The sequence below is a fragment of the Phasianus colchicus genome, chromosome 20 (genome assembly GCF_987193195.1).
Source record: "Phasianus colchicus chromosome 20, bPhaCol1.hap1.1, whole genome shotgun sequence".
Lineage (NCBI taxonomy): Eukaryota > Metazoa > Chordata > Aves > Galliformes > Phasianidae > Phasianus > Phasianus colchicus.
Genome location: NC_143455.1, coordinates 8,433,741 through 8,461,434, shown reverse-complemented (window position 1 = coordinate 8,461,434; position 27,694 = coordinate 8,433,741). Strand labels below are relative to the sequence as shown.

The 27,694-nt window shown below is 38.2% G+C and overlaps 2 protein-coding genes across 8 annotated transcripts in view; one reads left to right on the top strand and one right to left on the bottom strand.

The window, feature by feature from the left end:
* On the top strand, window positions 1–27,538 carry CEP95 (centrosomal protein 95). 3 transcript variants are annotated; one of them, XM_031598782.2, is made up of 21 exons: window positions 1–89; window positions 774–902; window positions 1,262–1,369; window positions 1,736–1,849; window positions 2,159–2,264; window positions 2,736–2,845; window positions 3,270–3,484; window positions 3,750–3,816; window positions 4,447–4,490; window positions 5,803–5,924; window positions 6,229–6,358; window positions 6,533–6,644; window positions 7,154–7,332; window positions 7,619–7,711; window positions 8,640–8,790; window positions 9,978–10,138; window positions 10,532–10,606; window positions 11,071–11,223; window positions 12,359–12,505; window positions 25,871–25,929; window positions 27,045–27,534. In XM_031598782.2, exons 1-20 carry the CDS (start codon window positions 68–70, stop codon window positions 25,886–25,888), a joined length of 2,256 nt encoding a protein of 751 aa, XP_031454642.1. In that variant the 5' UTR covers window positions 1–67; the 3' UTR covers window positions 25,889–25,929; window positions 27,045–27,534. The 3 variants fall into 3 exon arrangements, with proteins under 3 accessions (XP_031454642.1, XP_031454640.1, XP_031454641.1); XM_031598780.2 differs by lacking the exons at window positions 25,871–25,929; window positions 27,045–27,534 and adding exons at window positions 12,605–12,676; window positions 12,748–13,107; XM_031598781.2 differs by having other exon boundaries at window positions 25,871–27,538.
* SMURF2 (SMAD specific E3 ubiquitin protein ligase 2) overlaps window positions 13,454–27,694 on the bottom strand; it is a 59,750-nt gene continuing 45,509 nt past the window's right edge. For 4 of the 5 annotated variants that reach the window (XM_090121851.1, XM_031598783.2, XM_090121852.1 and 1 more), the window contains 9 exons: window positions 23,648–23,858; window positions 22,105–22,208; window positions 21,441–21,555; window positions 20,809–20,987; window positions 20,238–20,375; window positions 19,879–19,999; window positions 19,320–19,521; window positions 17,488–17,563; window positions 13,454–17,236 (listed from right to left, as the gene is read on the bottom strand). In XM_090121851.1, the coding sequence (XP_089977977.1) occupies window positions 17,137–17,236; window positions 17,488–17,563; window positions 19,320–19,521; window positions 19,879–19,999; window positions 20,238–20,375; window positions 20,809–20,987; window positions 21,441–21,555; window positions 22,105–22,208; window positions 23,648–23,858 (1,246 nt within the window). In that variant the 3' untranslated portion in view covers window positions 13,454–17,136. The remainder of the gene's footprint in view (window positions 17,237–17,487; window positions 17,564–19,319; window positions 19,522–19,878; window positions 20,000–20,237; window positions 20,376–20,808; window positions 20,988–21,440; window positions 21,556–22,104; window positions 22,209–23,647; window positions 23,859–27,694) is intronic. The other variant, XR_016459065.1, reaches the window with a different exon arrangement.

Genomic DNA, 27,694 nt, shown 5'->3' with positions numbered 1-27,694 from the left:
CCGGCGCAGCCCCGCAGCGCCGCGCGGCCGTTAGAGCTGAGGGCGGCTGTTGGCGGCGGGCTGCGCCATGGGCAGCGCTGAGGGCACAGGTAGGCGCGGGCTGCGGCTCCGAGGGTTCCGCCCGTCTCCGCTGCCCTGTGGGGCCTCGCGGTGGAGCTGACGCCTTCCGTTTTACGCAGACGTGGTGTTGCTTCAAGGTTCCTGCTCTCCTCTTTGTGTTGTGGATCCTTAAGCTTTTTATGCGCCCTCCCTTTTCCCCAGCCGCGCTTTTCAGTCTGGAGGCGCTGGTTTCGAGGCTGAGCTGGAGGAGGTGCTGCTCCACCCCGCATCGCAGCTACGGCCATTAAAGCGGTCTGTGGAACTGAACGAAGAGGAGGAACGGAAAAGCGTTTCTCCCCGTGTACAGAAAAGCAAAAGCAGTACCCAGGAGGCCGTGTGTAGGAACCACACAGCCCTCTTTCTTCCCTTTTCTTCCTTCAAACGATGTCATCACTCTTCCAGCTGTAGTCCATGGTAACGCTCACTGCCGTTTCTGTGAAGGACTGTCAGCTCTCAGCCGTGCTTTGGCTGATGCTGCCTGTGCTCCTCACTCTGCTCACGTTTCTCTCCGAAGGAAATCCCACAGGGTGCAGAGCATTGCTGCCCTGATCGCACCAAGCACTGAGCCCTCATAGCAAAGGCACCCGAAGTGGTTCCATCTCTCACTGTAACCATCCATGTGTGCACCTCTGTGTCTCTCAGTTCTGTTGTTAATATACTCTACTTCCTTATAGATTGGGTCGAAGTTGCCAATGATCTTTTAAGGAGCTGTCACGTCAACCAGCACGTAAAGCGTCTCTCAGAGTGCGGAGCTGATGTATTTGTTTGCCTTTATGAATCGATCTTAGGAGAAAAGGTACCAGGTGGGAACCTTAATTCCTAAGGATGCTTTTGTGTGCCTCTGCATATTTTACAATGGACAAGTTCAAGTCTGCAAATTTTGCAACTGGGTATTGTTTGTGCTGGGAGTGAAGGATGAAAACTGTTTAAATAGTCGGTGTTCTTGGATTCAGTACTTCAGCTGATAGGACCCCCACATCTTCTAGGGGATATAAGCCTATGTTTAGGCTTATTTTTCATTAAAGGTTTCATACAACCATATAATCACCAAGTCATTTGCTACTTACAAATTAGTATTTTTAAACTAAAAGTAGTTCAAGTAAACAACAGCAATAAACTGTCAATTCAGATAGCATACAATGTACATATTTGTTTTAAATAGATTTCATAGCTACTCCTAGAAGCCAAGAGGACGATGCACATAATGTACAAGCTGTAATAGATTCTCTGGCATTGGACTACCTGCAGGTCAGCTTGTCACACATCACTGGTAAGTGGTCGTAATGTGCACAAGCACTATATACATTTGGTTTAATTTGAACACTTCATAAGAACCATATGCCCTGAATATTATATAAATATATATGTAATGTTTATATATGTGTGTAGTGGAATTAGATACAGCATCTGTAAGCTTTCAGTTATTAAACTGCAAATATGCAACTTTAGGAAGCTTTTAAGATATATTAAATATAGGGGTGCAGCTGTACATGAGTGACCAGCTGTGCTCTGAGCTGACACCTCCACAAGGATTTCCAGTCATATTCAGAAAACTCCTATTCTTTGAAGACTTTCAAACTAATTATTAACAAATAATAAATTAGTAATTATTGATATGACCATACCTTCTCTTAAGGTGAGAACATTGTGAAAGGAGAAAAGGAATCTATCAGAAACCTCCTTGAAATATTTGATGGTTTGTTGGAATATCTTACAGAAGAAGCCAGTGAATCCTCTTCTCAAAATGGAGGTGAGAAGACAGATTTCCATGTTTAAGGTATTGTGTTCTGATGATACATTATTATGGATTCTCCAATCCATGCCATTCTATAATTTTAAATATAATCTTTATAATTTAATATATTTTAAATATAATTTTAAATATAATCTTTATAATTTAATATATAAAATAATATAAAAATGCTTCTTTTAAAAGCATTTATAATGTTATATATATATTAAAAGTCTTAAACTATTTTGATAGTAATTAAGATAAAACCTTTTACTTAATATATAAAATATTTTTTCCTGAAAATTAATGCCTCTTCATTATTAACAGATGAGACTGTACTGCCCAATAGCAACATTCAAATTGTATCTCCAGATCAGCTGGAAAGCAATGCTGGTCAACTTATACCACCTTTGAAACTTTCATCAGTTGACAGGTAAGAATAACTTTGAATACATGCACTGGCACAGTAAGTTACTGTTACTTTTGCACATCTGTAGAACAGCTAATTCTCAGTAATATGCAGGGAGGAAACATACTTGGTACATCCCTCAAATGGAACACGAGCTAACTCTCTCCTCTATCTGGGCAGAAAAACATCTCTAGATCTCTTTTTGCTTTGAAGAATTCTGATGCCGTTATTTCCCTTAAGCTTATTTTCCCTGTGAAACAAAATTCATTAAGAACTTTGTCCCGCTTTTAAATGATTGCATTTTGGTTGAATAGCAGTAGATCCATCTTCCTGACTTCTACATTGGTTTGTTTTGTGGAAGCTGGCTTCCTATGTTCTGCACTGCAGTTGCCAGCTGACTGAAGTAGAGCTGGGACTCTTCTGCATCTCCACCTTGTGGACTGAAGAGGCAAAGACTTTTAGAGTAAATATTTTATCATTTCATATTCCTCTTAGGTCCCAGTCAGAATGCTTTGTCCCACTGTGTGATGTAGATGGTTCGGAATCTACCAGTGAATTAATTCGACTTGGAGATACTGCTCATTTGTTCTCAGAGAGAGGGGAAGGTGAGCTTGGATAAATATATATTTTTAAGACTAATCTGTAGTAGCATTTCTACAGATAGCAAAATTGTTATCTGTTTTGCTGATACTAAAACAGTTCAGCACTTTAAATGTGTCAATGAACAAAAGTAAATAAGTAATGAAATTCAAATTCTGCTTCTTTTGAAACTCCTCTCAAATTTAAGTATCTGTGCTGTTAAGTCATACCTATGCATATACAGAAATACAGATTTATTAAAACAACTGATATGTAGGCTCAAGGTAGCCTACCTTTAAAATTTAACAGTTCTGTGCAATCAAACAAATATGGTAATTAACATTGGATACTTAATCTTCCCTCTAATATGCATGGATGATATACAGAAATAAAATGCCACTTCTATAGATAACACTTTTAATTTCAAGTTCTTTATATTGGTCTCTTAAGGATCCTTGGAGTCCATTCACAGCACTGAACTGCCAAAAGAGCATTTCAGTTCCAGTGCTCAAGGACTCAGGGAGCCAATATGCCAGGCTGTTCCTTTGCTGCCGCCATTTCAGCCTGCTGAAGCCAGGTCCTGTGATCCTGTACAGAGAGATCACCAGAGCTTGAACAGCCAGTCAGCAGCTTTGGTTAACAGTCAAGAACTGGAATCTCCTACTGTAAGTAAAAACCCATCCTTTGTTTTTTATTAATGAATACTCCTTTCACTTTAAAACCATCTAATTGAGAGGGGTGTTTATATTGCACACATGGAGACGCATATTATGCACATAATCAACATTCCTGCACAGTTTGCAGTACAGTTGACAATATAATCGTGGTTGTGTTCTTGTACAGCTAGCAATAAAATCAGCACTGATTGCCATACACAGGTAAACTTAATGTATTACCTTTCTGTCTCATTTTTCTTGTGTTTTCTTCCAGCTTGAAATGTCACTTACACAAAAATCTGAAGATGTTTCTGGGGCTCTTCTGTCAAGAAAGATCCCTGGTGAGAGAGAATTTTGCTTCCTACAGAACAACTCCATGTGTCAAATGTTGTCTTAATCTTATATGTAGTACAGGAAACATGGTTTTAAAACTACCAGTGCATCTATTTAAAATGCTCTTGGTGTTTTTTTTTTGTTTTTTGTATATAAATAGGTTACTTCCAAGCTGTTCACTGTGCTTGAGAAAATAGCCTATCCCCAGTTCAACTCCTTTCTTACTTAATCCAGTTCAGATGTGCTTGTACTACAGAAATCACTTCTCTGGATGAGCTTATTCTGAGCAGGGGGATGTGGCCCAAACACACCATTTTCAGATTGAGGAAAAGGTTCTTAATTGCTATTGTAGAAAAGGTTTAGAAAGTAGTCTTCATGCTTATTTTCTCTGTTGCCTGGGAGACACTTATTACCTTTCTAGTTTCCATAGCATTCCTATGACACTGAAAATGTAAAACCTGAAAAATCCATGAAATGAATGTTATAACTGTGTAAACACAGCTCCCTTGTCATTATGTTCTCTTTGGATGATTAAGTTCAAAAGGCCACAGATTTTTTTTTTGTAGCTATTCCTACAATAATAGGCACATTGCAGTCTACATGAGTGACTAACACTAACCTGTCATCTGCTTCTGCAGCAGCAGACAAGATGGTCTCGAATTATGCTGAGGACAGTGTGAAGGTAAATGTTGCAACTTCACCATCTTTGTGGAAGCTCAGTCAGCGCTGTTGGATTTCCAATTACTTTTCTTGTTATTTTGTGGCACCTCTGGGTTTTTGGGCTTTTCACTTCAGTGCAGGAGTACACTTAGTAACACAGCGTTGTTAGACAAGGGCTGCATGCAGTTGACAAGGGGAAATGGTTTTAAGTTGAGGGAGGGGAGATTTAGGTTGGATGTCAGGGGGAAATTCTTTACAGAGCGAATGGTGAGGTGCTGGAACAGCTGCCCAAAGAGGCTGTGGATGCCCCGTCCCTGGAGGTGTTCAAAGCCAGGTTGGATGGGGCCCTGGGCAGCCTGGGCTGCTATTAAATGGGGAGGTTGGTGGCCCTGCATGTAGCAGGGGGGTTGGAGATTCATGATCCTTGAGGTCCCTTCCAACCCTGGCCATTCTGTGATTCAGTGTGACAAGTCACATCAGTTCTTCCAGGAAGTATAAGCACCAGTACACACAGAGTTCTGATTAATCACAAGTAGTTACTAGTTCTCTTTGTCTTATTCAGAGAGGACATTCACTTCCTTGTGTATCAGTATTCTAAATTAGTAAGAATTTGGTTTTATGAGGTTGTTTTGATGTCAATAAAACTAAAATGTTCCTCCTTTCCTAAAGATAGCTGAATTGCCTGATTGTATATTTGCATTTTATTTTCTTGCATTGCCCTTTGCTTTTCAAAACCTACAAACCGTTCAGCAGATGCCATTCTGTGACTATACTGGAAAACACTTTTTTTTTTTTTTTTTTTTTTTTTGCCCTCTGCAGCCACAAGAGGTACTCACAGACATGTCTGCTTAAAGCACTATCTTTCTTTAAAACTCATTTTCAATTGGTACATTTGCATGTGTGTGCATGCTAACCCTGAATTACTCTGGTTTGAATAGATAAACTACCAACCAACACTAAAGCACTGGCATAAGGACAGAAGTGATTTATTTTAGTATGTTTGCTTTGAATTGCTGCTTAGTCCATGCTCAGTACTAAGTTCAGCTTACTTAGTGCATTACTTGGCACAAGTCCCCCAGGCTAGTGAGGCAGTATATAGGGACTCTGATATGTAGAATTTGTTATTCTGATTTGGTGGCTTAACTGTAGATGATTCTTAAACTGATCTATATTTTTGCTAGCTTATTTTTTTAAACATCTACTGTATGTGTGTGATCATATGGTTTGAGATGGTTCTTCTATAAATGCTGTTGTAGATCTCTCCTACTATAATCTGTGGTCTTTCTGAGCATTACTGTGTAAACCTTAATTTTTGCTCTTAATCATTTTTCAAGGTTCCTTGGGTATATGAGACTTCGACATCTGCTTCACACTTAGATCAAAAATTCTCCTTACACACTGAACAAATAACACAACATCCAAGCCCTGAATCAAGACATCTACCTAGAAAGAAGAGGCAAGTTCAGTTTTCTTGGAGCTGAGCCATTTTCCTGTACAATCCCTCCTGTCTCCAGCTTTTTTTTTTTTTAAATGAGGCATCTTCCTCAGCTGTATGACTGCGTAACTTCAGCAGAAGCCTTTCCTACTTCCATCATGTGTGCATTTTCTTAAATACAGTTGTAGGCCCTTACACAATGAGCTTTACTTCATCCTATAAGAATGCAGTTATGCAAAAAGTGAGCTGGAATTGTATGAGGTAATATTTATCTCTAAGTTTTTAGAATAGAAATGAAATCTAGTTGTTTTTGTTTTTTTTTCAGATATGAAAATTCTACCATAGATTCACTTGAAGATCCTCTTTCCCACAGAACAACAAAGGAAAACCTGTCTAAGCAAGAGCTGCATCAAGTATCACAAAAACTTTCTCGCAGGTTAAATGAACTAGATTCAGTAAGTAAAATCTTTGTTGTATCCAGACAAGCTAGCCTTAGAAATAACAGCGGGAAACAATAATATAAATCTAATGTTAATGAAAAAGAAATCTGCAATTAACAGTGAATATGGCACTTCTAAATTTGAATGAACAATTGAACCTGACCCCCTTCCCAAAAACCTGTCCAACAGATGTTAAAGAGAGCTTTGGGTGGACGTACCAGGGAAGAGGTGACAGATGAAGACAACCTGTCTCAGCACAGTGACAGTGTCATGGATTACCGCCGAAGGAAAGCTGAGCGAGGTAATCACAGAATCACCAAGTAATGATTCTTAGGACATATAAGTTTTAGAATGGGAAAAAAAATGCTTCTGTAAAGCTGATGCACTGACCTATACACAGCTTTACTAAGTTCTGTGCTCTGTGTCAGTGCCAATTTGATTTTATAACGACCCCACATGAACACTTAGATATAAAACTACCATATAACCTGATCTAATCCACATGGACTCCTATATTGCAAGACAGAGCTGTTTATGAATCTTGTAAAACAGTCTCTGTTGTTAACTTTAAATGGTTTTGCTGCTTTATCCTTTCCCATCTTAAATATCTCTTAGCACTTCTGCTATCATAGAAGTCCCCACACATTGGATTCAGAGCAGGGATAAAACAAAAAGAAAGGCTTTGGCTTTCTGTCATTTTATTTGTGCTAAATATTTCAATTTTGCTGTGGATGGTTTTTAACTTGGCTGGAGCATTTTTTTTTTTTTTTGCTTGAAGCTGGGTTGTTATTGAAACACCTCTCCTTACAGACATACCACACCTGAAGTACCCAAACAGGACACGATCCCTTTCTCCATTATCACCCTCATCTCAGCATCAACTTTTTTTTGAGTCAGAAAACATACCCTGCAGTAATGGAAAAGGCCAAATGAAAAAAATACGCAACAAGTTGCAAAAAGAAAAGGATGAAAGAAAACAAGAAGCAAAGGTAACTTCAGGATTAGACCTGTTAGTCATTCTTAGTACAGTTATGCTAAGAGAGTATTGGAACTAAATGTCCTTATTTACTGGAGGCATTTGGCCCAGTTTTATGATTTTGCACTGTTTTTGTAGACTCCAAATACACACACAAAAAAGATGTAGACTCCAAATACTGCAGAAGAAAAGTTTTAAGTGGAAGGAACAATTTTAACCCATATTCTGAAAAAGTTAATGAGGCATCTATCCGTCTGGACTGGTTATTTTCTTTGCAAGTTCTTATTTTTGCTTTATAGATGGTTGCTAAAGCTTATGAAAATGAACTAAGAATTTATGAAGCTCGGGAGAGGCTTAGACTTTCCAAACTCAGAGAAGAGGTCAAGGAACTGGTATGTAAAGCATAATTTTGCTAGTTATTTTAAAATTTGTCTCAATACTCTATCCAGGCACTATGCACGTATTCTGGGTACAAAAACACCTTGACTCTTAGTGTTGTAGTTACAGAAGAGCTGTATACTGAAATAGTGAACAGGGAGACAGCTTTTCCAGAGACAAAAATAATTGTCCCTTGGTTTTATCTAAAGTTGTCAGCTCTTGTAGGTAATATTAGCAGCAGCAGAATAACCATCACACTGTTTACATGATGTGATTTCAAGAGACTGTGATTTAAATAACAAATGCTAAGTCAGAAGACAGCTTCTGTAGACTGGTCTGAACCTCTCATGTTGCTAGTTATCTTTCTAAGAACAAGTCTGACTAGCTGCAGGCTCTCTCAGCTACTTCCTACTTGCCTCCCCCATTCCCCAGGCTGAGAGCTGGATGCCCTACACAGTGTATATAATTTGCTTTATGTTGTCATATTTATGTTTTTTTCCAACTACTCTAGAAGTCATTTTTTTGTGCAAGGATGATTTTCTACTATTATGAATCTGGCAGAAGGGTTCTTACATACTTTCTAGTACTGCTACTTTCTTACATAGTACTGGACCACTAAGGAACTCAGGTTGAAAGCTGTGTCATTCTGCTGTGAGATGCACTGGCTGTTTTCACAGCTTCTGCAGAAGCAGTGATCAGGCTGCTGCAGTACTGTTAAGTGCTGCAAAAGAGCTAAGGTTATGCAACAGAGAGATGTAACCTTTATTTGAACCATGGACTGCATTTGGTAAATTTTCAACTTCTCAAGAATTCAATTCAGTATCTCCAATTTCTCATTCTACAATTTTTAATGCCATTTAAGTTCTGATATCCAAACTATGCAATCTATCAGTCCTGCCCTTCTCATACCTGTTCTCCATCTGTTTTACATCTGCTCCAAAGGAACAAGAATACAAGGAAAACATCTTTAAAGAATCTCCAAAAATCCCTCAGCCAGTGAGAGTTTATTCTAGAAAAACCACACCTTGGAATCCCAGATACAGCCAGTGGATTCCAAAACGAGGGACTGTGAAGCCAAAGAAAGCAGCTCCAAGTAAGAAACGCAAAACTATACTTGGTGGAAAACTGGCATCCTTTGAAAGCATGTGTTGGAACTCCAAGCATAAAGGCATTGGTCCAATATATACCAGTCAGCTGTAGCATTTTCCCCTTCTTATGACCTCCATACGTCTGGATTTTTGTTACAGAAGATAATGCTCTAAGTAAATGTGAACCACCCATGCACAGTTCAAAACTCGGGCCCACTTCCTACCTCCTTAAACTCTCCTGGATTGTTTTCAAAGCTTGTTTCCATTCCTGCTACTCCTGTGTTTTCTCCACTATACTCTGAGCTGAGTCTTTCTTCCCACTTTTTTCTTTTCCTGAACATGTATAATTTAAAACTGGCCCTCTAGCTTTAGTGGGATGGTGCTAAACCATATGCAGGTGGATGAGCAGAACGTTTGGTAGGAAAAGACCCTGCTGTTGTAACAGTAATTATGCCATGGGTTTTGCTGAGTCAGAGATGTTCCAAGAACAGTGAACACAAATCACACACTCAGTTCTGCCAAACATCATTATATATGTTTTTATGTAAGGCCATGGTACAATCTCCTAACGTGCCTGAATGTTGGTCAGGGACACTTGGGATTTTTTCGTTTCTTTTTGATAAGTGTTTGAAGTGCATTTACTTGCTTAATACTCACTTGTTTCATCTGCCTGTAGTTCAGTTTATTTCATGCCACCATAATCAAAGATGTAACGAGAATGTGCAGGTTGCAAACCGGTTTGTTTTCCACTTCTTTGTTTTCCACCTATTTATTTGACCTGTATCTGCCACTGCTACCGCTGTATTAGCATTATTTTAAGTTGCAGGAGCCAATGAAACAGACAAAGAAAGTTGTGACTTATTAGTGACAATCTGAACCATCTGAAGAAGGGGTTGCCTCCCTAAATAGGATTAAACGTGGTAAAGGGGGAGAAATGAGGCCTGAGCTATAAAAGCTGTTCTTCAGCAGAAAAGAAAAAAAAGTCACTTACTTGGGATTAGTTTCTCAGCTGTTGCATTGAGAGAGATCCTGTGTGCTGCTGAGTTGAGCTTGACATCATAATAACAGCATGGTAGTTGATACACTGTTCTATCTGAATGACTTCCTAACTTAGGCTGATACTGTCTGGAAGAATTCAGCATTAAATGTAGTTTCCAGGAGTTTATTGCTTACATCTTTCTTTACCTTGTAGTGAAAGTCAGGGATGATGACCTCCTGGTTAAGCTACTGGAAGAGTTTCCCCACCTGCATATTTCCCAGCACACTATGAACAAAATGTGGCGGCAGCAGCTCGCACAGACTGAACAGCTTAAAGCAGCTTCTGGCAGGGCTAGACTCAAACTCCAAAATGAAGTGAGTGTTCACATTCTTACCTTTTAAGCATCAGCTGACAGAAGGGCAGCATTCATCAGTTTGTATTTCATAGTAAAATCATGCTGACTATGCACCATGGATAAGGACACGAACATCCTGAACACATCCTTTCACACTGTATGTCTCAACTGTGAGATAGAGCATGGATACTGCTTATTTACACTTGCATTTCTATTTAACAGAACTTATGTCATATTTGTAAGAACTGCATTATCAGCATCATTAGTAGTGTTTACTACAGTGATTACCTTATGCACATTAACTCTCAATATAAACAGCATAGTAAAAAGGTAGTATTTCTGGGACAACTCCTACATACAAATGCCTGTCCTGCAGAATGACAGAAGTAACTTTTTTTTTTTTCTTTTCCAGGTTCAACAAGCCCTGAAGAAGCATGAGCTTCTTGTTGCAATTATTAAAAAAGATCGAGACCATAACAAGAGACTGGTATGTTCTTTGAAGGGTATTTGTTACATAGAATTCTCCCTGTTCATGAAAGGAGCTTCTTATTTTATGACAACTTCATGCCTTTTGAGTAACTGTGGCCTCAAATGCCATGTAAGCTCTTTGCAGTGTGGCCATTTGGGATGAAATACTGCTACTTCACTTAGCTGCTGCTTTAAAATACAAACAAGCTGAGAACACACGAGGAAGAGAGACTTCATGCTGCTGGTTTTAATGTTAAAAACACCAGCAACTGTGGCAATGCTGACTCCTTAATTATATAGCACTGTTGATGGCAACACTGTGCTAAGTCAGCAGTGATTACACTGCATTTATAACTTAAAGCTTTGAAATTGGAATAAGGAGTTTCATAGTTAAGGACCCTATTAGAAATGATCAACAAAACTTGGCTTGCAGCAAATCTACTGAGAGAATGGCGGTCTTACAGCAACTTTTTTTCCATTTAGCAAGAATTAAAGCAACGTATCTACCGCCAGAAATGGACTCAGAGTAAGGTGAGAGAGAAACGCCAGCAAGTTGTTAGAGCCAGGAAATACTATGAAGATTACCGTGTCCAGCTGCGTGCCAAGATGATGCGGGCTAGGACAAGGGAAGAAAGGGTAAGCCCAAGATGTTTTGCTTTGCAAGCGTGGAATTCTTCTGTACTGTTTGGATGCGATTACTAAGGACCTGAAGTATCGTAGTACAAATAATGGTAGAAGTAGACAGAGGCAACTTAAGTGAACAGAATGAAGGAGCCAGGATTAAGTGGCTGGGCAGTCAAAGCTGTGATGAAAAGGTTCCTTCTTTGGAAATACTGAGAGAGTTGAAGGCAGGCCACTGTAAAACAGGAAGGATGCTTGATAGTGTTAAGGAAAGGAGAAAAAGGCTCACCATCAGCATGAAAAAACAAGGCTAACATCAAGACAAACTGAGGAAGCAAGTTTTCAGAAACAGGAGAATTAAAAGGTTGTTCCTAGAGCTACTATCCAAAGAAAATAACCTGAATTTTCAGTTATGGAAACTGACAAAAAAAACCCTGTTTTCACTCATCTTTGTTAAATAAAGTGGACTTCTTGACAGATGAATTCTATTGAGGGCTGCACATCACAGCTAAGTTAAGCCAACAGTGCTATTTTATTTTACAAGAGTAGCTGCACAGTTCTCACCTTTTAAAGTCTAGGAAGTTGTGTGTATTAATTCACTGTTACTGACCTGAGCGCTGTTTGTGTCGGAAGCTGTGCAGCAGTGTTCTTTTGTATGAATGGGAAGTGTGAGTGCAGGCTGGATTTCCTGTTATTGGAAATCTGGGTGAACATCCTGAATTAGACAGAGTGCTGTGGGCTGCAGCTCCACACATTCAGAGTTTAGTTCATATAGGAAAAAGAAGCCTTGATCAGTATATCCTTGCTGTTCTAGCCACTCTTATTCATCCTGACTTAACAAATCTGAAAAACGTACTTTTTGTAAGAATTCCAGCTAAATGAATATTACAAAGGTAGCTCAGCTGTGTCTGTACCACTGGTACTAGATGTATAACTGTACTTTTTCAAGAGCAGTGACCCTTTTTTGTGACTGCCCTTTCATCAGGAGATAAAGCATCTGAAATATGTTAACCTATACTTACAAAGCAACATACTCAAATTAAATTGGTTGGTCTAAGCCTTATATTCAAAAAGGCTTAGTACTCCCAAAAACAACAAACATTTTTTAAGTTTCTAGGAAAATGTTGTTTGCATTTTTAATTGTTGGCAGATATTTAAAAACTTATTTGAAGAAGGCTTAGAAATTCAGAAGCAAAGACTGAAGGACCTGAGAGCATATGCTCAAGAGAGGCGTGCTGAGCAAAGAAGAGAGCATCAAAATGAGCTGGAGTCCATGGAGAACTACTACAGAGATCAGGTAAGTTTAATCTGCAGCTAAAATAGCCAGTTAATGTTTTTAATAATAGAAGCCTTTCATTTCTTTAACTGGTTCAACTCAAACATGTATTGTGCTTAGTTCTCCATGCTAGCAGAAGCTTTATCTCAAGAACGCCAAGAAATCCAAACCAGAGAGAAAGCACAAGCACAAGTAAGGATTTTTGATTTTGTATAGATGTTTTCTTTCTTAATGCAATATGCTAATACCTGTGTTCTGTTTAGATGCTGCAGAAAACAAAAAGAGAACTGAGGTCAAGGATGGAAAAAGAAATACAACAACTGCAAACAGCAATAATGCAAAATGATGATGAAACTTTTTTTCAAGAACTAGAGGCAGACAGACTCAGATCTAGACTTCAGATGGCTTCCTTTCAGTACAACAAAAGTGGTTTCTCTTAAGACATGGTAAATAGCACTGCAGCTGACTGGCTGAGCTGGCGGGAGTCTCTGAGAACTGCTGTGACAGGAAGGTGGGGTGTAGCTGTTCTGTAAGATCAGATCTGTCATCTCGATGTGCCAGAGGCGTAGTTGTTGGTACCTGGAACTTTGAGCACTTTTATGATTAATAAAGTTTTAAACTACTTTCTACTGTGTAGCAAAGCTGAAATGATGTTAGAATTTTAACATGTATTTATAAAACTTATTTACTTTTTTCTTCTCATAAGGAAAGCAGTTCAATTTTTGCTGAAATTAGAGAGGAGACATCCATTCAGTAACAGATATGAACCCCTTTCCAGGAAACAATTAACATAAAAGCCAAAAGTAAGACCTTTGTTGTTCAATTAAGACAATTAGCACAACCCTTATTTTTAGGTAGCAGTCTGTAGAAAGACTCTTGAGAGTGTAAGCACTTTCCCCTGAAACAAGGTCAGATTACTTAATGCTATTTGTTACATTTTAAAGTAAACAATTAAGAAAAACTGAAAACTTTTTAAACCATTGATGCTGTGACAGTGCAAACAGCATACAATTTATTGCTCAACTTCTGCATGGGTACATACATTAAGTACTTAAAAACCATTTTATACAGATTTTTTTGTTAAAGCTCATGTAACAGCTGGGTGAAAATACAATGATATCAATGCTAAAACACTCTGTAATAAATACAATGGAAATGATAAACTAAGAACTGTCAGGTTGTGGAGGAGTAATTACACTTGTATAAACTAATTACAGCTACAGACGAAGCTCTGAGGATGTGGTAGAGCCAGAAAACTACTACATAGTGTAAAATACAACAAATGGCACCTGGTAACTATATGGTGCAGTTTAAAATCTGAAGCACTTGGAGCATGCTACATTAAGCTGTATGATGCATTCTTATGATATAGAAGCAAAGCTTTTACTTCCATCAATGCAGCTAGTTTAAACGCACCAGAAGTTCTATACAGATGTAGTGTTGTAGGACAAGAATTTAAAAACAGCTTGTGTGCTCTGGACTTTAGTACAACACAACAATTTGGTAAAAATAAATCAGTTTAGGGAAACTGAAACTATGTGCAAAAAAATTAGAATACATACTGTACAAAGCACCATTACAAAACTCTTTACACCGAGAAATTAAATCCTCTGAAATTCAACTGTGTACTGTATATTTGAAATCTACAAAAGTTCTGTTCATAATTAAACATTCATATGAAAAGCAACAGCATAAAACCATGATGTGACATTTCTCTAAAACAACTAAAGACTGGATAAAGTAAAACCCAGTAAGAGGGACACACTGAAATAAATATTCACATTAATCATGGGGTGAAAGTCCAAGGTTAAAATGCAATATTAGGCTTAGCACCTTTTTGAGGGGAAAAGTAGCTGACATGATCTCGAAATACAATTTTGCAAAGGCATCAACTCTTAAAGGTTTCTGATAAACGTGAGTAGGTGATGAGGTGCTTTAGTTAAAGCTCTCGGTCATTATAAAGGTAGAAAGGCACTCAAAATACTTGGTATATTCAACCTCATCTGTCAGCTGTGGAAAGTCAGATGTAAATTTATCTAGTTTTGCTTATAATATATTAAATTTACAATATTTATCTGTGACAATTTAAAAAAAAATTCTCTATGCCATATCAAAATGGTTGGTAGAACAAACAGATGCACTGCTAAGGCTGCTGTGAAAATGAATGGTATTTATCAGCTGATCTACTCTCTAAATTCTGCAGAGCTCATTTCCTCCCTCCTCAGAAATGCTTTTATGTTTAAGGGTGGCCACAACCAGGTGTTCAATACGTGAACCAGCCTAAGGAGGTGGGCAGGGAGAGGTTCCTAGGAGGATACAGACGCTGTGGTCAGGAGACACTACAGAAACAGTCTTTAAATAGTGCTGAGGTTGACTGCCTGGGGAAAAGAGAACAGCGTACCTTTCCCCTGGAGTCACCAGCTGAGCCCTGACTTCTCCCAAAAGCTGGATCAAGCTGGATTTTACATCTGGCATGCTTCCATGATCAGGGCAGCTGCAGCCACAGCCTGAGCAAGAGCAGAATTAAATCCCTTACTCAACAATGATGTTTTGATTCTGTGTCAGGAGAGCTTCATGTCAGACCTCCAAACTTGAAGGGGCAAGAAGAGGACTTTGGGAGTTACGTAATGCAGTGGTCCCCAACCTCAGGAAGCAGTAACAAATAAGAAATGCAGTGGGCAACATCCTACTTTGCTTTCCCAGAAAAACTGGAGAAATGCAGTGGTAGCTTCTCTAGTAAGGGCTCCCTAACATAACAAAGGTACCAGCCATTTTAAGAGTGCAACAGTCCCTTGAAATGAAGAAAGAATGGCCTGATATATTTCAAACCTGGCTGTTACAGCAAGTTTCTTGGCTTTATGTTTACATCCCTAAGTAGCCTCACCTCTGCAGCCAGCCCAGAACAAGGAAGCAAGTCTTTCAGAACAAACCTTCCAGCAACAGCTGTACAAAAATATATATATAATCAAATGAACATGTGGATTTGGCTCACCAGGTTCTTACCACAATTCTAGAAAGTAGTCCATTGCCCACTATTCTAATACACAACATCCAGTAGTAGTTTACTCACTGCGGCAGTCAGATTTGGCAGAACAAAATGAAGTTCAAGCTCCAAGGAACAAATAGAAAATGAGCCAGTTCACTGTGTGACTCACACTGCTGTTTACATCCCGGTGTTTAAGCATTTCCAATACCCTTGACTTTCTTCTTATTGGCAGTGTAAAAATAGTGCAGACTTGATGATTGATTGTAACCTACATTAAAAAACAACACTGATTGGAAAAAAAAAAAATGCTGCCTATTCCAAAGCTTCTCACTGAGAGGAGAATGCCACTGTCTGCTAAGTGGAGCCATTCATCTACACACCATGAACAGATCATATGGATCTTCACTGAGACTTCCCAAACTTACTTCAAAATTCAGTTCCCTCTACTGGTAGTGCATTTTATTCCCCTTTGCAGAGATCAACCCATGCTATAATTCATATATATACTTACTTCCATCCCTACAATCAATAAATTATGTGCTTTGAAAACCTCATTTGTGAAGCACATCGCATATTTCAGTTAATACAACATTTTTACTTTTACTGCCATTCTTCCTTAGTTGTAACTCAAACCCACATGTCACGAGCAGCTAGACAAAGATTAAATTATGTTTTACCTGATAGATCTTTAGCATCCACAATATATTATGTGATTTGGCTGCATTCAAACAAGCTTTGGTCGGCTGGGTAGGATGGGTTCTGTAATGAACTGCAAACAGGTTGCTGCTGTCAAATATTACCTCATCAACATGCACACGAAGTTGAAAAATGCAGTGTTTGAAGTCAAAAGTCACAAAAAATACTCTTGACAGACTCGTTAGAAAAATGCTGCGTAAAAAAATCAAAACGTCTGCTCTTCATTAAAAAAGGTCTATTCCACATTTAACACAAATACTGTACCAAAGGCAGTATGTGTCACTCACACTAGAAATTTTGTTTAAGGAATCTGACGAGCGATATAAATAGGCCCCAAAACATCATATTCGTAATTCATGCTTGAAAAATATAAAAAAAGTTCCCTGTGGTAACATTAGTTGAATGTACATTGCAGAATATAATGTTTTACTATAAGAAAATGCAGTAACATGTAAGTGGCTTTAATTAAAAAGATTAATGATCCTTTCAGCCAATTTTATGCAAAAAGTTAGAATAATCCAAAATATTTTTTCCAAAAATAGCAGGTATAGATGCTGGTCAGTATCATACATTTAAAAGAGGCTGAAACGTGACTTGTACCGACTGCTGAAGTTGTTTCTTGGTATCTGAGAATAGAAATCAGGTAGGCAAATATAATAGATTACCTTTTACAAAAATAGTAGTAGTCTTTAAGTATAGAATACTGCTTAACTGTTGAAATGTAGGAAAAGTCAGCATTCTGTATGTTCAAGGTATTAGTTTTTAATAGCAGCTGAATGATCCTATGGCAGGAACCACAGAACCTATTTTCTTGAAAGAAAAAAATTGCAAAGTTGTCCTTTCCCTCACAGTGTCCTAGTGTAGAAAAGGGAAAGTTTCCTGTATTTCAAGCATTTCTCGAGTCTTGATGAGGGAAGGGCATTCCGGCTGACAGGAGTATAAATAGAGTCTCAGGTAAGCCTGTGAAGGGTCATTCCACAGCAAACCCACATGTTTCTTCAATGGCAGTTAGCAGCTTCTCATATAGCTTGTCATAGCTTTCGTAAGGAGGAATGTCTATTCGGTTAAAGCTGCAAAGACAAAGGGAAAGCTTCAATTATTTGGATCTTACAGCCTTCCCTAGCAAATCTCTGCTGCACTTCATTTAACATATTTGAAACAACATCTGATGAGGCCAATGGCACTTCATATAAACAAAATCAATTTGTAGTTTTCACACCTTTACTACTCTGTAATGGACAGCATCTACGATGCCATAAAAGAAAGAAACAGTGCTAAAACAGTCAACAAATCTACATATCACAAGAGACCTGAGACTTACCAGGTGTGAGCTTTCGGCAAATTATTAGTGCTGGCATCAATCTGGTGTATTGTAAATAGTCGTGGGCCTGCAGCACCTGAAAATCCAGAAAAGATCTCTAGTACTAGTTGGGAATTGCTTTGTTGAACTGCAACAAGAAAAGACAGTAACAAAATGCAAAAAAAAAGAAAAAGAAAAAAGAAAAAAAGAGATGGGAGAGGAGCTACACAAAGAAGCTGAGGCCATAAGCAGCTGGCAAAAAGCCAGAGGAAGCCCAAGCTCCTGACAGTCAGAGTCTGCCCTTCCACCCACACAAAGTAACCATGCTGTTATTTCTCTTCCAGCAATTTAAACAAGAACAAAGCGCTGACAAGGAAAAACATAAGTGTGTTTTAACTGCACACTACACAACTGCAACACTTCTGAACGTCACTCTTCCCACTCCTCCTAGGAAACTTCTGCAGCTCTATCTGTCCTCATATTGTAACAGCCAGTCAAACTGGATAGAATTTTCATAGATACTTTAAAAAATAATAATTTTATGACATTACCAACTGTACAGAGTCACACAGTCTCTTAAGTACAGTCTCTGCTAAAGGAAGAGTAGCACAGCAGTCTTTAGATTCAGTCAGAATATGCTAAGATTCCACCAGGCCAGAAGAGGTCACAAATGCCCTCTGTACAGCTGGCATATTTGCCTGAGTCAGCTGGCATTTAAGGATATAATCCACACCACCAATCTTTCTTAGGGGGCTCTCTGCTGTCAAATAGAAGTATTAGTAAATGAGACTGCATTACTGTATTACCACAACTCTAATCTAGAGCCTGGCAAGGTCCATCTTCAAATCTAGGAAAACAGGACTTGTTTGTTCACAGAAACTTTTTTTCTTTCACTAGTATAGTCATACTAAAAGTAACTAGCACTACTTTCAAGTATTCTCAGGCCACGACCAGTTACAGTTTGTCAGGACTGTACAGTCCTCCCCAGTACTATTTAAACACTTACAGTAACCAGGGCCTTCAAAACCTCAGTATTTCTGAACTTCTAATGTTCCTGAATACTTTAGAGCTCAAGAACAGAGGAAAAGGACAATGAGGTCTTCTACCTGATGAAGAGATGATGAATGAACAGATTTCTGTAGCAACTGGCTTTTGTACATGGCAGCTATTACCACAGAATGTGTGTTCTCCTGAGATCTTCCATCTATTAAAACAGGTTGTGCTCCACGTTTCCCTGGGCTGTTTCCTCTCATCTCGTGAAAGGACAAAGCATGGTAACTGTGGTGTTAACAGAGCAGTGTGGGTTACAGCCAGAGCTGCTGCAGCTGAGATCCAGAGCTCTGAATGAAGCTCATAAAACGGGTCAGTAATTAAGTAATTGTTTCCTTTGCCAGGGCTGCCTGTGATTATGTTGCTTTTACAGTAAAAACAGCCCAGATTTCTGAGCTCTTCTGCTGTTAGAATCACAGGCACATTCGCTCCTTGCTGGTGTTTGCTGGTCACAGAGCTGTGCAGATGATGAAGGCTTGCAAGAGAGAGAAATGAAACAACAGACTTCCAGGAAAAACATGCAGAGAACCCTGCTAGGATTTCTACTGATCAGAATGTATTGCTAGAAAGGGAAGGAAGCGTGCAACTGAAACAAAAGAACTGGGTACAGCTGAATCAGAAGGTAATGAGCAAACTCACAAAAAGACTATTTCTGTGACTGTTATTCATCAGACCATTAAATATTCCTCTGGGAAAAGTCACGTAGCAGCCAGCCAGCCTCATTTTTAGCTAATGCTTCTGTGCCATGTCTTACTGCTTCCACCAAGCACAGGCATTTGCAGTTACTTTGGGCAAAATGTTACCTTGCAATGCCTTGAAGCCCTGCAGAGGCACTCTGGATGAGCCAGTCACAAACTGGAGAAGTCGTGCTCTCCTCTCTTCATCAAAAAACTCCACAGCTTTCCAGAACCATTTCACAATGTTGCTGTCTGGTGTACAGTGTTTTAACCTAGTATTTGCCTTCCAGTCATTAACATCAATTTTTCCAAGTCCACAAATGATGAGCTGTAAATTTAAAATACAATTAATGATGAATTGTTAATTTAAAAAATCGTTTCAGAACTACCCAAATAATGAATAACTGATCCTGAAAAATTGACAGATTTTATTCCAAACTTCCACAGTTGCTACAAAATGCTGCGTTGAGAATCACTTTCCTAGTTCTCCAGAAGATGCATGCCATCCATGTCAGAGACTGCATGACCTGGTAACCTCTTATACTAACTGTATTTTTTGTAACAGTGCACCTGCAAGACCCCTGGAGCACTGGGGATGCAACCTCACATGTTCCTTAGTCTCAGAAGACTGCCTTAGGCTTTTATTATTACACTTGACAACGTAACATAACATTAGTGTACTGACCTCTAACTCTTTCTCATCAAATGTCTTCAGCAGATGTTGTGGGATTACTTCATTAAATCCCTTCTGTAGAGCCAGAAACTGAGCTTCAATTCCTCGTAAAAATCGCCAGTTTACATAAAGTCTGCAAGCACGTTCAAATTGGATTTATGAAAGGTGTATTCAAACACAATAAACCTGCATTTATCCAGCCCCCCAGAAATGGCCTTAATGACAGGAAAACATAACAACAGAGCTATTGCACTACCACCTAGAAAGAAGAAAAAAAAAAGCCACAAAAGCCATAACGCTTAATTACTTAATGTGCATAAAAGTTCCTCCCGTGGGAAATAGCAGAAACACTGAACAATGTATTGCTGTACCTGACATATTCCTTTTTGTTTTCTTCTGTAACTGGGATGCTTTTGCCATTAGGTTTCAGCTCATGTTGAATAATTTCCCCGTATGCGTTGTGTTCTACACAAAACGTATGGTCTAAGACTCCTGTAATATCATTCTCACTGGTGGAAAGAAATAAGCAAGTGACTCAATGAAACATTCTGCAAATACATTACATCCATAACTCTTTTGACAGATGTCACAGTTTAGTTTTTGAATACCATTTAGAAGTACTGCTTGGAAATTTTATATATATATATATATATTTAATAACATGCTAACTGTCATTAACAAGTAAAAATCAATAAACAAATTTATGAATAACTGAGCACTTTACAGCTCAGTAATCTCTTGGCCCCCCCCCCCCCCCCCGATTTGAAAACCTTGAGTGTGTTAAGCCTTTAAAGAAGCTGAATTGTGCATATAAGATGTTTCTTAAATCTGCCTGAGCAGGAGATCAAAACATGCTTCAGCTCTTGTCAACAAGCATTAGGAACACGTATCACATGAACTGAGACACAATTCTAACACTAAGATATAATGCACAGTACATACAGTATCCAAACCAAGCTGTTATGAAGATCAGGGTCAACTAATTCCATATCATCCAACGTAATTGGCTTCCCTAGCAACTGCTTATAGAAAGGCAATGTGAAGCCACCATCAATATAGTGTCCATGAAACACAGCCATCCCCATTATCCGTCCAACAAAATGGAAATATGATAAGTGTTCCTGGAATTGAAGGAAAAGACTCAGTGATCCACCTAAATACAACTCCTAGATTGTATCTGCTGAACATTTAATTAAATTTCAATACAACTTAACAACAACACCACCACCACCACCCAACAAACAGCCAGAGCTGTTTGGTTTCTTTTTTTATTTTGTTTTTATATCCAGCACACTGAGTTTGTTGTTTCAAGTCTAGAAGTCTTACTGTTAAGAATTAAAACAAACTCCATTTCTCCCAAAGGAAACATAAACCAACATCTTCCAGGATATTAAGAACATTTGAAACGTTTCTTTGATCCACACTAAAAAGAAATTATGTTATTTCATAAATTCAGTCTCTAGCAATACTAACGCGAGAACTAGATTATTAAATCTAGAGCATTATTCTCCACGTGTACCTAATTTCTGGGTCACAAAAGCATCATTTTTCTTAACTCATATAATCAGTCATACCGGGTTAACTGCAGAATCTGGGTTGATTTGCAGTGTGTAGATATCATCTCGGGAATATTGGAAGAGACCATAATATGGATTCAACATTTCGTGTGACAACAGGTAGAGCCACTCCCTGAAGAAAAAAAATAATAATAAAAAAAATAAAAAAATTTACTGGTAACCTTAGATAAACTAATTTGCATACTGAGAATCTTTTCAATCTTTTCAAAGGACACTTAGCTATGCACATGCAGAAATCAGAATTATTTTTACTGGTTCAATAACTGCACAGCATGTGTCAGCTTGGCATATTTCCCAGTCTGCCAAGATTTTCCTTCAAGTTACCACTTTCTAAGGGTTACTGATTATGATTCTGCCACCAAGTTGAGTGTTTAGTGGTGTACATACATTCCCAAATACCCAAGCTTTACCAATCAATACCAAAGATGTCTCTGATGCCATCTGTGATTTTTATTTATTTACAAGAAATTCTCTTTTTTTAGATGTTTTTTTCCTTGAAAACACTATCTGAAAAATATATACTCTTCTGACATATAACATTACTGGAATGCACAGAAACAAGAATAATTTTAAAAGAAAAAGACTGCTGTCAGTCTGGTTTAGGAATCAAAGCAGTGCAGCTGGTGGGGCTGGGGAAAGGGATGGAGGATGCACTGTTTACCTGGCAACACCTCCATAATCAAGGCCTTCCTCCCCACGGAACTTTATCATTAATCGTTTCCAAAGATCTTTTGGCCTCATCTTCATGACTTGCCTGTAGGATTCCTGTAAATGCACAAGAGATTCTTTTATTAACTGCTGTTTACAGAGAAGCAGCTACTACTGCTTAATAGAAATGGAGTCTCAGAATCTAAGTCCCAAGGGGATATTATTTTTCTGCATACTAACAAGCTGTTGCATAGTTTTCTATAAATGTGATAATGCTTGTCAAGTAAAAGATATGCAAGAACAATTGCCTCTAAGCTTTAGGGGTGCAGAGTGATTGTAATATTTCCTTTTCTCATTTTCACATAACTCACCCTCACACACAAAAAAACCCTTGTCAGTAAACTTCTGTTTTTGTTCTCATTTCTGTTGTGTGAAAAGCCAACAGTGGAACTTCTACTGACTAGAAGATGTGCAAACCTCCACAAAGCATCTTAAGATGCTTAAGCAACTTAAGCACCAATGCCATCCCAGTAAATCTATGGAATTATTCCTCTATCAGTAAGACTTCACCAAAACAACAGAAAAAGAATGCTAAAGAGAGGCAACCCAAATGCTGATTTTAAAAAAGAATTAAATCAAAGGTTTTATTTATGTCCAGTAATGATGCCCCCAGTCTTTGGTTTTGGGGAAGAGAAGAGGCAGGCATGCCTGGGACACTTCAGAAGAAGAATATAATAATTTCCACTGCTTTACAGCAGCCTTTCTTTTTCAGTTTATTATGAAGTGATCTGAACTGTCTCCAAAGGGAATACCAACACAAATATTTCTTGGCTGGATAAACAGTGACAACACAGTGGGGCTATCATGTTTGCGGGTGGAGTAAAAACACAACAGGGATGGGTGGGATGGGTGATAAAGTTCTTGAGACAGACTGTTCTCTAGAAAAGCCAATGAATTATAACTGTGTTTCATCAATTATTCTGCTGAACAATCTCAAAGATGTAAGTATCCCAACAAGGGAACTTCCAGTCACTCAGATGCCTACAGAATTCATACAACTGATCTGTTTTGGAAAAATACTGCACCTCTCTCAGTTCTGGCTGATAAGTAATTCTGACCCAAAGATAAATGCTATTCAATAACAGTCTCTTTACTGAAGTTACAAATACATCAAAGGTCATTTTTGATGGTTTGGTTTTCAATGTGCACCATTCTCTCTGTTAAGAGAGGCTTTCCTACAAGAAAGAAGTGAAACAGCATCTTCAAATAGATGAAGTGCTTGGACTCTTTCCTCAGTCCCTGAGACAGTCTGCACATCTCTAACCACAGGGAAACTTTTCTCCTTTTTCTTCTTCTCCATGTGGTAAACACATCTATTTTACATACACAATTGTTCTGAATATCCCCCTAAAATGCTTCCTCTCCCCATTCACCACTGGCAAAATCTCTGCTTTAACTTCAACATTTTGTCGAACCGAATGAATTCTTCAGACCGTCACGGATAACCCTCCTCCCCTTCCCTCAATATTAACAAATGCGTCAAGTTCTCAAATTACCTCAAAAATCTCTTCCCTGGAGACCTCAATACGACAATGGCCAGCTTGAGGTTGCTGCTGTGACAGCTCTTGCCTCAGGATCTTGAGTTTCTGCACCAGGTCTCGTTTGTACCTTGGCACAGTCAGACACTCTGCCTCATCTGGAAGCTGACACAGGGACACTACCTGCTGCTGCTGCTGGTGCTGCTGATCTTTAAGTTGATTCTGGCGGCTAGAAACAAACACAGCTGTTTGCAGATGTTCAAGTCATACGTCTCCTGTTTTCTTTGTGTGTTTCTTAAAGGTTCAGTCTTAGTAACTAACGTACTTTCGATTTACTGTGATCACTGTGATTACACTAACAACATTCAGGCCTAGAAAGAAGTAAATTCAGAGAGCTTTTATCCTGACTAAAGACATATGCTTCTGTCTTTCTTGGCAACTATCGGTTGTTTTTAGAGTTTGTTATTTCTATTAGTACTACTCTACAAAGTATGTAAAAGGTTACAGCACGATATAATAAGGTATTAACCGTACAGTTTTACTACTAAGCTGCTGACACTGAATTTCTCAGGTACCATTTCCATATTTCCTTTGCGTGTTTTGCCTTCCTTCAATTTAAAATTCAGGGATCAGCCAAACACTATGCCTCTAATCTACACTCAATACCATAGTCTGTTTTAAATGGCTTGTATGAAAACGAGTAAGCTTACAAAAAGATGTTTGTACTGGCAGCTTGGCAAGGACCTTGTCCCTTGTACCTGGCCTAGTCTGGACCACAGGAATGTGGGGAGCTCACATGTAACTAACTGGCACAGATAAGCAAGTATTTTTACTAGCAATTCTAAGAGATTTTGTGAATCTATCTTCTTATTGGACAAAGTCAATTTTGAGCAGAGATGTCCTTCCTCGTGTCACTTCTCAAGTAGGTGTTTTTGTATGACCAAGCTTTTTAGTATGGCATTTCCAAACAAGAGGACAAAAGCTGTATTTTCCCTAAAACTTGAAAAGCCTCTGTGCAGGACATGTGATAATACCCTAAATTTATTGGATAAATAGGAAAGGTCACAATTCAAATTTTTTTTTTCCAATGGAATGTTAATAGTTTTTTTTCAACATCAAAGACCAAACATATGAGATAGAACCACCACACAACTTCAATATATTTTAAAATTTCAGTCTATTGCCTGTTTTGAAACAAAGTCTACTGAGAAAGCTCCCTTGACCAACAAAATTTCATTTCCAGCAGGCTTTCACCACCACAACATTCATTTTTGGCAATTAAAAAAAGAAGTGGGAGTGTTCCCAGTTTGCCCCGTGGTTCTGACAGCTATTCTGTTATTTTCAAACCTTTTATTTAAAGTTAATTTGCATGAACCATGTTCAGGGGAAACTGACACCAGTTTACTGGGATCATGGAGATCAGTAGTCTTACAAACCTGCCATTCAGAAACCCCTGCAATGACACACATTCAGACCAGCTCAGCAAGAGCTGAAAGCTATTTTATTATTAATAATATTATCTTTTTACATCTGGGCTATAGAAGAGAATAATGCACAGCAATCCAATTCTGTCACAATGCCCTAAGATGCAATACTTTGGAAATCAGCTTAACTGAGCTTGTGAGATTCAGTGTTGTCTTGACCGTCCTTAAATTAAGGCAACCTTAGCTTTATTCCTAAGCTAATCACATTATTACAGTATAAACAACAGTTATTTTAAAAGTCAATCCCAAGAAATCAAGTCATTACAACAACTTACAAAGACACTCGATGTGGCTCCAGAATACAGTTGTGTCATTTGTGCTACATGCATGATATTTTTGTACTCATTATTAGTTCTAAATATGAATCTCAAATTGTATTTAATTGATAAACAAATCAAAGCAAAACTATTCTATCTTATGCTTTTTCAAATTCTGGAAGAACAATCTTATGAAAATATTCCTTGTATAGACCTACCAGAAGGGGCAACAATAAATACTAAAGTGAGGGTACAGTGGTACTACATTTCATAGAATAAAAGCACAGACATGGAACTAGTTAAAGAAAATGCAATCTCTGAAATAAGCACGAGTTCAAGATGTATGCAACAAATTAAACCAATCTAAAATAAAGCAGAACGTTGAAGAAAAAATAAAGTGCCATTCTCTGTATAAGGCTAAAAATAATCAGTGTAGCATTAGCTAAATAATCCGCAGTGCTTGAAGTAATTAAATGTAATTTCTTTGTTTGTTTTCACAGCTGAATGAGTATGCTTGATTGTGTGCAGTACTTTGTGGATACAGCTAAGTACTTTTCAGGTACCATAACTATCAAAACCTATCACGAACTCTTGGTTAACATTTTAAAAACAGAACTGGATAACAAGTTTGATTATTTTCATAACTTGTAATGCCATCACTGGAAGAATAAACTCCTTTACTCAGCTTGACAGAAAACTCAGTATTACTAAAAGCATATTTTTTATTACAGCTTTGAACATAAAACTATTCCACCCATCCCACCCAAATACTAAACTTATTTTCAGATAATTAAAAATGTCAGGCCAAAGACATATTGCTTTTTTTTTTTTTTTTTTTTTTAAAATAACAAATGAGGTGGGCTTAACAATTAAATAAAACAATTTTAAAAGCTTTCACATATCCTGTTTGGTGCAATAAAAGAATAAACACCAGAAAAGATTTATCAGGCATCAGGCTTTGCTGATGACACTACTGGCTGGATTTCTGAAATCCTTTCCTAATGAAAGACAGATGTACAAATGAGAAAGAACTACTACAGTGTACTTAAGTTTAAAGAAATGTAATGCAGTTTTTGAACTTAAAAGACAAAGTGGATTTTCTAGATGAAAAGCTATACATTGTCCTTCACAACACATTAACCCAGCCACGTGTCCCTGCTACCATTGGAAATAAATCTACCTGTGAAGGACCATGCTTTAAATCAAGTCCAGTTAACTAACATTCTGTGCTTTAGGAATGACACTGTTATAGTTAAGAGGGTCAGAAGTTATCTTTGGGTAAAATATCTACATCTGAATTCAATGTCTGGATGATGGGAACTTCTACTTAAGCTCTGTAATATGCAGATGTATACCAATGACTTTCTACCCAAAGAAATACTTAATATTTAGGCACCTCTCCCTTTTTGGCTATTAAGTTCAAATGGATATTGGGCAAGACAGATTGTCCAATTTTTGTATATTACACAGAAGATATGTGCACTTCATAGACATTTCTTTCCTTCATTCTCTTTGCTTGCTCCCATTATTGTTTCCTTCAACTTCTCTTCCTAAGGATTCTCTTCCTTAAAAGACTATTCCTCACACTTTTCCTTGCCTAGGGCTGCACATGACTTTCTATCTAACTAACTCTTTATTATTCCCTCTGTTCAACAGCTACTTAATATGTTACAGGTGTTTCCCAAAAAAGGTGTTAATAAGAGTCAAATTCCTGGAGAGCTTGGACAAACTGACAGCCACGCAGAGGCAAAACAGAAATGTTTGTTTGCTTTTTTGTTTCCATTTTCAGTAGAGTTCCCCAGTGTCAAACAAGTGCCTGGGAATAAAAAAAACAAAATCCAGAATCTCATTCAGTTTCCTCCTCTTTCTAAAACTGTGATATGAATACATAATGTCTGCACTAAGGCAGAAAAAATATTTATTTTTGTTTTTTTTCTTTTTTGTTTTTGTGGTAAAAAATCCAATTTAAATTCTTTGGGTCTTTTACTTGGAGAACATCTGAACTACTCTTACCTTAAAGCAGAAGCTGAATTATTTCTTTTTCTCTGAGCGGAGTAGCTGGGCACTTCTATACCCTTGCCTACCTGAATTGGGTATTGAATGCAATCTGATATTCTTAAAAAACAAGTACTCCATCACTGAAAGTAGTACTAAGCAAAAAGAAAAGGAAAGAAAGTGTCTCTCACCATTGGAAAAGAATTCCACAGGCCAGCCTTTCCATGGGAAGGCACTTGCTTCTTCCCTCCCTCCTGGCCCCCACTCTTGGCACCATGATAGCCACGTTCCTGTCTATATGCTGCCAGAGGGATTTGTTTGTTTTGCTT